This window comes from Aristolochia californica, unplaced genomic scaffold (assembly GCF_029961685.1).
Source record: "Aristolochia californica isolate CCGP_79_NKW_82.1479 unplaced genomic scaffold, dmAriCali1.0.hap1 SCAF_2, whole genome shotgun sequence".
Classification (NCBI taxonomy): Eukaryota; Viridiplantae; Streptophyta; class Magnoliopsida; order Piperales; family Aristolochiaceae; genus Aristolochia; species Aristolochia californica.
In genome coordinates, this window is record NW_027181881.1 from 47,793,835 (window position 1) to 47,803,173 (window position 9,339).

Below are 9,339 nucleotides of genomic sequence, written 5' to 3' on the forward strand. Positions count from 1 at the left end.
GGGTATAATCGTAAAAGTAGGTAATAGAAGCGTTAGGTCATGAATAAGAAGGTACAATTGACAAGACGGAGAGAGACGCGGGGTATAGTAAAGGGTATGCAGCGATCATAAAATGAGGCGTTAAGTTGGGAAACCTAACCTTTACAACTGGGACGCGGATGAAAGATACGGAAATCATCTTGACAGGTTTTTCAGTCAAGGACACAGAAGGTCTGTTTATTAACTGCTCTTCTGTTTTGACCTGTTTTCATTTTTCTTGTTTGGATGGCAGAAACTTCTGTACTCTTTATTTATTGGCTTTAAATTTTTAATCTATTTGTTTATAAATACTACTAAAGGACGATAAATCATTTGTAAACCTAATCATTTATGGATTATATTTTCTTATTTGTTATAATTTAAATTTCAAATTTTTAAAGAGTTTTCCAAATATAGACTCTTAAATATCTAATATTTTAAAAAATAAAATAATAAAAATTAAGCCTCCAGTAAACTCCATTTTAATTTTTACCTTTTCATTTAAAAAGATTATATATGAATTTAGCCTAAACATGTCTTATGGTTGCCAATCAACTACCAGAGTCAAAGAATGACAAAAATTTCATCTCTATTTTCTCCACTGAATTCACTTGTGACGTTCCCACTCAGCACCCGCACCGTGCTGCAGCCGCACAGGCAACTGCCTAGGAGAAAAGATTAATATTTGCCCATGGTTCATGCGGCCACAGTTGGAGCCCAGGAGAGAAGATTTTTGACTTTGCAGAACCTACACTGACTTTTCCAGTGTAATCACTCGGCCTTCCACAACAAATGAAAATAACCGGAGTGACCGTGGGACAGTTCTTGCTGACAATATTTTGGTTCATGTATTTTGGGGAATGTCTTCTTACTAAGATTCTAAATTCTAAAGTGTAAACGGTAGTTAGACGCCTCAAGCTTCACTGTTTTCAGTAAAATCAAATTGTTTTCTAACATTACAATTCACGGTTTTGATCTTAAAATTTCAATACAGATCTAAAATATGACTGCCAACAAACACGGACCATTTGGCCTAATACAGTAAAACTCGTACTATCCCGGACCATTTGGCCTCATACATTAAAACTCGTACTATCCCATCTGAATCACTTGAGTAGTTTAATGGTACTCTTGAAGAAAAAGGGCTCTGAATCAAGTGATGAAGGTCGAACTTCTGTATTTGCAACAATAAATACTAGCAAAAAGTGAAGAACCATAGGCCCCTCGAAGCAAATGGATCACACGAAGGTAAATAGTTGCCCCACCACTGGACCAAAGAGGAACTAACGGCTTACACAGCAGAAGCAATAATTAACTACCCAAAAAGCAACCTTAGGGATAATCAAAAGTTGGCTAGCTAAAGGACTATCTTCTTGGTTCTCGAGAGTGCAACCACGCAGCTGTGGCAGAATGGGGAACTCCTTTGTCCAGATTCCATACAATTGGGGTGGTATCTAAATTGTGGAGTTGACGAATAAGTAAAAGAATTTGTGACCAAGTTTAACATGTGATAAGTTAAATTATGTACATATTAACTTCTGATCTAAACATGGTAATTCATGAAGAAATATATTTTGGATTCTAGCTGAGCAATAGAAAGCTTTACCATTAGATGACATCTTTCAGTTACCAGGGTTTGTCATATATCTAAGTCAGAATCCTGAAATAGAAAAAGAAACTGATCTAATAAACAATTCCCATTAGCTACAGAATCTACCATGCATATAACTGAGGCAACACTTAATAAGAGATTGAACCCTTCAACATAGACAAAAGTCAAACTATAAGTTCCAAAAAAAAAAATCGGGAAAAGAAAGAGAGACGTCAGAAAAAAGCAAACAGTCAGCTTAGTTGTTTTGAAAAAATAAAATAAAAATCAACCACAAACTATGAACCAAACGGACAACAAAAACCAATGGCCACCAAATGTAACTACCATGTTTCATAGTGAAGAACTCATAAAATCATTTGTTGAAGAGTAGGTATGAAAAAGTTTTTACATGACTCTCACAGCAAGAAGTTTCACAGAGCAAGTATTATTATGGTGGAATTTTACAAGAGTCTAGCAGGTAGAGGTCTCACAGAAGAGTCTCAGTTAAAGGTGTTTTAGTTATATTAGTCTTCTATTTATGTTCAATTGTTTAATTGTTCTAAGACTAATCTTTAAGTATTAGACTTTGGGTGTACCTCGGACATAAGTAGTTTAATTGTAATCTGATTCTTCTTATTTCCTCTATTATAAATAGAGGCTCATTGTACTCAAATTAGAACAAATCAATGATGTATATCTTTTCCAAAAATTTGACATGGTATCAGAGCAGGTTCTGTGAGTTGACTAGGTCAACCCACAGAGATAATGTGATATTTTTTTGGTTCATCATCTCTAATATTAGGTTCGTATTCTACCATTTTTCTTTCTTTCCTATCCCAGTACCTGTTGTTTCCTTAATGTTTGCACCTTCATACTGAACTTTTCATATTTCAAATTGTATATTAACGAAAAGATCGATGAGTATACTTTCCAACACAAAAAGAATTTTGGCAAGCAGAGTTTTCTACAAAGAAAAATCAATATTTGAAGCAACAAATATTAGACTACAAGAAAGGTTCGAGCAGAAGCAGAAAGTTTCAAATTTTGAGGCGTTTTATACCATCAAGAACGAGACTTTATATGGAGAATAATATATCAAAAAAAATATTTGTAAATTTATTTTCTTACCTATCAAACCAATTCTCAATCTGAGTTTTTTATAGGAAGATCAATATCAAAAGAGTCAATGGTCATGTTGGCCAAAGAAGAAAGAGTACTCAGTTCGGCCAGATTATAGAGTCTAAAACTATGAGATTATTTATCTCGAAAGAAGTATATTCGATGAGAAATATTATACTTGAATGAAAAGTACCAAAATCTAGTTTCAAAAGAAGTAAATTTCTTATCAATCTGATATATATGTAAGGAGATATTCGCATTGGAGTCGGCAAGAATCAAGTTATAGAATAAAGCAAATCAAGAGATTATAACAGATTCAAGAATGAAACTTTTTATATCAAACTAGGCATCAATTTAAAGATATTTGAGTTTAGTTTCTTCAGAAACAAACTATTTGTGATTCTGAACTATATTTTGGGAGGTAACGATATCAGAAGTACCAATGGTCAGTTTTGCCAAAAACCTCTCTTTTTCCTATTTTCTCTCCTAATCTCTCCAAGCATTAACGTGAATTGAGTTTCCTTTTTTCCTAGAATCCTAGTTTTTAGCCAAATTTCTCTTCTAATCAAAGAATTTTTTGTAAGATTTAATCACTCTATGATGTGCTCATTCAAGGTATGCAACATCCTGCTTCGATGTTGTTTTCAAGTTTTGCGTTTTTGTTACTTGGTTGTGTATCTTTTGCATCATTAACTCCAAAAAAGTTATTTGTTAAATTGGGTTAAACTCAAGATATTTGTACTCACTAATCCGTGTGGGACTATTCTTTAATAGAAATTTATTAAGTTCTACCGTTATATTCTCCCCTAGTTCTTTTTTTTAAAAGGTCACATTCTATATTCGTTTGGAAGTATAAATGGTGCATAGTCGCCTCCTTCTGGTTAAAGTTGTTTTCCTTTAGTATTTCTTCAGTTTACCATCTTGTGTTTTCATCACTTCAGAGCAATACCTATACCCACCTACATAAAATGTATAGGAGTGTGCCCAACATCTAACTCGAATCAAGTCTTTTATTCTTCACCCAAGAGATGAATTTGTTTGAACTACCCTTAAAAAAGTGAATAATCTCTTTTTTGTGCCTGGAAGTTGGGCAATTTTCCACCTTGAAAATTGAGCGGAAACAGACTATGACCGTTTTGACTGGTGTATAGAGTTTTGTCATACAGCTAGTAGTGTTTTTCTTCTCTCATATTGTTTTGTCCAGGTTGGGTCTCTATGTCCTTTTTATTCCCAACTTAAGTATGAGGCGAAGAAGAAGAAGAAGTACAGAAATAGGTATTTTATTCCACATGTTGTGGCAACTTTGATGTGACCAAAATATTCAAGAAAGGGAGAGAAAAAAATATGAAGAATTTTGCATCTATGAAGAATTTTTTCAGCAAAAGAAGATTGAATACCAAAAAATTTTTCCTTGCAAGTTGAAGTTATAAACTCCAGCTTGAAGAGTATGTATAAAAGAGTCTTACATGACTTTCATAGAGCTATAATTATTATGGTGGAATCTTACAAGAGTCTCACAGAAGGAAGTCTCACATATGAGTCTCAGTTAAAGGTGTTTTAGTTATGTTATTCTTCTATTTATGTTCAATTGTTTAATTTTTCTAGGACTTATCTTTAAGTATTAGACTTTGGGTGTACCTGGGACATAGGTAGTTTAATTGTAATATTATTCTACTTATTTTCTCTATTATAAATAGAGGACATTGTACTAAATTAGAACAAGTCAATGAAATATTTTTCTTTTCCAAAAATTTAACATCATCTTTTGCACCAATACCACTAAAAGTACTCTACTTAAAATATTTGCATTACTAGAGATGCTTTTAATTTCACTGGTGAAAATTCTTATTTCATTAATAATTTCCTGTTACACTTGTCTTTGCTCAAGTAGAACCCTTGACATTGTAACTACAAATATAAGGATGCAAAAAACATCTATTTCCATTGAACTATTAATTCACTTAAAAGTACCTTGGGAAAATAGCATTTCTCTCTTGCATACAGCATGGACCTGTAGGCCCACTATCCAACATGAGGTGCACTCAGAATTAGATCAGATGGCTGCTTAAATGTGTGCCTGCTATTTTAGTTGGTGCAGGTGGCGTAAGATGTTTGGACATGTACTCAAACATCAGTAAACAATTGCTAAGGCATAAGAGCTGGAGTATAGAGGTAACTCATCCTTTCTCTCTCTCTGCTCTTAGTTAAATAGTGGAAAAGATGGCAAGATTGTGTGAATAACTCTCATAACTCTTCAGGTGGTTGCTTATAAATAAAAAGAAAGGCTTTATCGTTTTAACAATGTCAACAATTCTAACTGGTGCCAACCTGTTAAAATTTTCAGCCTGACCTGAAGGTCCTTCCGTAGTTTAAACTTCATACCTGACTGTACAACATAGATAGCAAGCAAACTTAAGGTTTCGGGGCATTTGCCGAAGATGACAAACATCTGAACAGAGTCTACTATATTTACACAGTGGATCAACCTCCCTAAACAAGGCGTATGATAGAGCACCTTGATTTTGAAGATGCATGGCTGGTTCTATATCCACTAGAACTGCACTATTTCTTCAATGAAGTATTGACTGCGCCTGAGAATACTTATAAAGTCAAATATGGAGGAAATTTAGGAAAATATCACTTGCAGAACAAATTGAGATGGTGTCAAAAATTTATCCAAATCTCTACAGAAAGTCCATGCACATCTATCAGTCTGCTTTATATGGCTGTTATTTGCCAAAATCCTGGGTACTCAATACAGAAATATTGGACATAGAAGAGCAAACTATCAAAGAAAGCCTAAGACCCACACAGTACACTAACACCAACATTTTTCAAGCTAACTCAACACCTATTTGAGCATATTTCCTGTAGTACCAGTAGATTGACTATTAGAAAACACAACCCATAGTCATGAAAATTTGACGGCAAATGTTGTCCAGGCTGAAGCAAACAGCATATTAACAAATCAAGGTCAAAGTTTGAGTTTGGGGCACTTGATGAGAACACAGAAATTTTTTTAGCAAAGCTGCCAGAAACATGTAGAACTGGAAAATTTACTTCAGAACTCACCACTCAGGGAACTCTCTCCAGATCTCCGAAAATCTTCCGACTTGGAAAGCAACTAAGAAATAAATGAATAGTACACATGAGGCAATATACATGAGATCATGGTGGTTGCAGCAAGTACTAAAAAGAAATAAGGATCAAATCACCAGAAATGGAATAGACATTCGCAACTTTACCTGCTTATTGCGCATAAGCAAACTCGGAGGTGGAGGTGGCAAGTTTTGGTAATCAGAGCTTGATGAATATGCTGCAATGTGATCCTCCATTAGGATGTTAAACAGTACAAGATAAAATCATTAAAATAATTGATAAAAATCATCAGATTTATTCATCTGATGCAGGAACTGAAGATAAAAATGACCAGTAAGTCAAGTCTCACTCGCAGATATATGAATAAACAAAGCAGAGAAGATGAAATAAAGGTAAAACGTCTGCGGCTGAAGCAGAGCCTTCTTACTGTTAATAAAGTTTTGTACCTTAAGAAACCTTATCAATTTATGCCTCAAAAAGGTGAGGAGCACAAAAGGAAAGGAGCACCAGCTTCTTTTGCTCATTGTGCTAACAAAGTAAGTTGAAGCACACAATACCTTCATTAATATACTTCGGAGGTTCCAAATCATGTATGATGCTTGTCTTTCCTTTCAAACGGGTAGTATCACCAACCTCCTATAAATTTTATCAGAAAAAAAAAAAAAACAGTGTGATATGTTCAAAATTCCTCTCCATTTAATCTGGGTACTAGAAATGATTTTCAAAAATTTCAATGATCTGAAGCAAGAGGGTAAGTTGATTGTTCTTTGATGACTAGAAGAGTAACAATTTCTAAAAACATTTTTGTGAAAGATAAGAAATTGTTTCACAAATATTAACCAGTTGTGTCCAAGCAAGAATTTGTAAATAGTAACAGACACAAGCAACCATCATTAGTACTGTTTTTGTTGAAGCTATTGGTTAAAGCTCTCTCACCACTCTAAATTGAAAATTTTTGAACAATGCCAACAGTAATGAAGTAATCCTATTGCCCACTCAAGTTGAAGTCACCATATCTCCTTCTGTTATGAAAGTGCTTCGTAACCTGGTTAAAGTATTTTCAATAAAATCCTGATCTTTTTGAAAAATATGCTGCTAAGACTTCCATTCAAAGAAGAGAATGAGAGAGAGAGAGAGAGAGAGAGGGGAAGAGAGAGAGGGAGAGAGGGGAAGAGAGCATACAAGTTACACAAAAGGCAAAGAAAGAAAATTCAGCATCTGCAACGAGTAGAATCATTATGACCTTAGAAACAGGAGCAATCTCATTATTTACCTTTAACTGTTGCTCATTGGGGTAAAACTCTGCACTTGTTTCAGAGAAAAACTGAAAAAGTTCAAGAGTGCCATCAACTCCAAATTCCTATCAACACAGTGGCATTGGCATGTTCAGAATGAGATACATATTGCTTTATGCATGAAAAGAAAAAGGGGAAATGAAAAACAATTGTTGAAGCAGTCTAAAAGGCAAATATATATTCCAAAATAGCAATCACCAGAACCCTCACCTTACTCAACCCTCCATCTAGTGACAGTTTTCCCACAGGAAACCCTGCTCCTGTTGCTTCATCCTTGTAGCTAAATAAAGATGGAAGATCCCCCTCGTTAATTGCTCTTGGATACCTTGAACATGAAGTAACTGTGATAGCCTTCTTCGAATTGGATAAAGTATCAATCATAGCCTGTAAGTTAATGGAAGTTTCACAACATAAGATAATGACATCACCAAAAACATAATGTCTTCAAAGAAAATGGTAGCCAGATAATGCCAGAGAGCAATATCTTGCTCCTTTCTTGTTTGCAAGACTGATCACTGAAATGATAGGATCTTGGACAAATGGAGAAGAGGATTCTTTGGTAAGACACTAAAGAAAAAGAAAAAAAACCTAGTAGAAACCTTCAATAATATCAGAACTGAGAATAGAAAATTTTAATCCTTCTATTTTTCTTTTGCTTGACATTTCTCCTTTCTTCTTTTAGTCCAAAAATTCAAGTGTTTAGTCAAGTATGCATTTATCTTGTTAAGTGTATTTTAGGATATATAGGTATCAATTACTTCTATGGTACAAATGATTTGACAGAAAATTTGGCTGCAACAGTCAACAAACCATTGTGAAAACAGTGGATGTTACCATCCTTTAAGGAAATGGGTTATTCTTCCCTTTCAGACATTTAAATTTTCCAGTGAGACATGTTAATCCAATAAAGTGAACACAGTTACGGTGCACATAATATGTTTTAGGCTGAACATAATTCTGAAATAACCACTGGCCATCACATCCAAATCTCCAAATCATGGTGCTCAAGAGCGACATGTATCAAACAAGGAGTGGAAGTATCGTGAGGGTTACATGCCACTGTGGTTCATCTCACAAGCGAATTGTGCAAATGGACGAACATAAGACAGGAAAACGAAAGAGATCCACAGATAGTTTATCTACTGTGGAAGCTCAAAAATGAAAGATAGAACAAAGAAGTAGATCACGGGGATCAGATATATATATTGATTTATCTGCATAGCTGTTTGGCTGTACCGTATAAGAGCTCAAAATACGGTGAATAGTAAAAAAGCTAGTAAATGCCAATAAAAAGCGGGAAGATAAAACCAGATGCATCAACATACATACGATACATGAAGACAATCGCTTATAAAACTTTACAGTATTAGCCGTTCTGATCTTGACCTAATCTTTCTAATGAGCCATAACGAGAAAGCTCTCCATCCTGTACTTCCTGAGGACGTATTATTTGCTCATGTAATTCTCGATACCTAATAGGTGAACCTTCCTAGACCAAATCCAGATACTCCACCTACAAATTAAACAGAACGAAGAGGATTGTACCGTTTGTAGACAAAAAATATAATGGATACCACCTTCGCGTTATCAATTCTGGCAGATAAACCCGTCAACTTCTCGCGCTGCTCAGCAGTCTGAAAAATGTTGTCGAAAGATATTTACGAAGACCAAAAAAATAATGAAAAAGAAACACTTGGAAATGGTTTCACATACTCTTTTGGAAATCGTATCGAATATACGATCAGCAGCTATTTGCAAATCGAGAAGCGATTGATGCAGCTGCTGATAATTGGCAACGAATCCCTCACGGCGGCGATGACCTTCCTCTGAAACGCGCAACATTTTTCTGTTTCTACATCCTGTCCTTGCTAAAAAATGAGATGAACAAAAAGTGTTTCAGTCTGATATACAGATATTTTCCGTAATACTTTTTTTTTTTAATTGAATCAGTTATTTTTACCGGGAAATTTTCGTCCTTCGATTCGAACTAAGCTCCGAGTCTATCTAAGTTTCAATGCACATCAAAATTAATTTAACTATTAAATTTGTATTAAATTACTTAAAATTAATTATTTTATTGTATATTTATTTATTAATCCCATCTTTTTATTATTTTTATTATTCTTACAAGTGAAAAAGCTTTTCTAAAGAGAAAAAGGTTGGATAACTCTAAAAGTTTTTTTTAAAAAACATTATGTAAATAATGCTAAAGTCCAA

The 9,339-nt window shown here is 34.4% G+C and overlaps 1 protein-coding gene across 10 annotated transcripts; it reads right to left on the reverse strand.

The window, feature by feature from the left end:
• Positions 1 to 934: 934 nt before the first annotated feature.
• Positions 935 to 8,979, reverse strand: LOC137955980 (uncharacterized). Of its 10 annotated transcripts, none has more exons than XM_068803238.1 (9): positions 8,836 to 8,979; positions 8,700 to 8,756; positions 7,333 to 7,506; positions 7,101 to 7,187; positions 6,385 to 6,463; positions 5,974 to 6,044; positions 5,801 to 5,852; positions 1,625 to 1,678; positions 935 to 1,472 (listed from the first exon to the last, which is right to left on the reverse strand). In XM_068803238.1, the coding sequence occupies exons 1-8, from the start codon at positions 8,962 to 8,964 to the stop codon at positions 1,671 to 1,673; spliced, it is 657 nt and encodes a 218-aa protein (XP_068659339.1). In that variant the 5' UTR covers positions 8,965 to 8,979; the 3' UTR covers positions 935 to 1,472; positions 1,625 to 1,670. The 10 variants fall into 10 exon arrangements, 9 of the variants coding, with proteins under 9 accessions (XP_068659339.1, XP_068659341.1, XP_068659340.1 ...); XM_068803235.1 differs by lacking the exons at positions 935 to 1,472; positions 1,625 to 1,678 and adding exons at positions 4,717 to 5,114; positions 5,244 to 5,319; XR_011113195.1 differs by lacking the exon at positions 6,385 to 6,463.
• Positions 8,980 to 9,339: the final 360 nt, after the last annotated feature.

Excerpts from the sequence above, each read along its gene's own strand:
- LOC137955980 (XM_068803232.1), bottom strand. The coding sequence starts at position 8,964 with ATGTTGCGCGTTTCAGAGGAAGGTCATCGCCGCCGTGAGGGATTCGTT. Across the intron at positions 6,464-7,100 it reads CCAATGAGCAACAGTTAAAG|GAGGTTGGTGATACTACCCG; the intron begins GTAAATAATGAG and ends TAAAATTTATAG. Across the intron at positions 6,045-6,384 it reads TCCGAAGTATATTAATGAAG|CATATTCATCAAGCTCTGAT; the intron begins GTATTGTGTGCT and ends ATCACATTGCAG.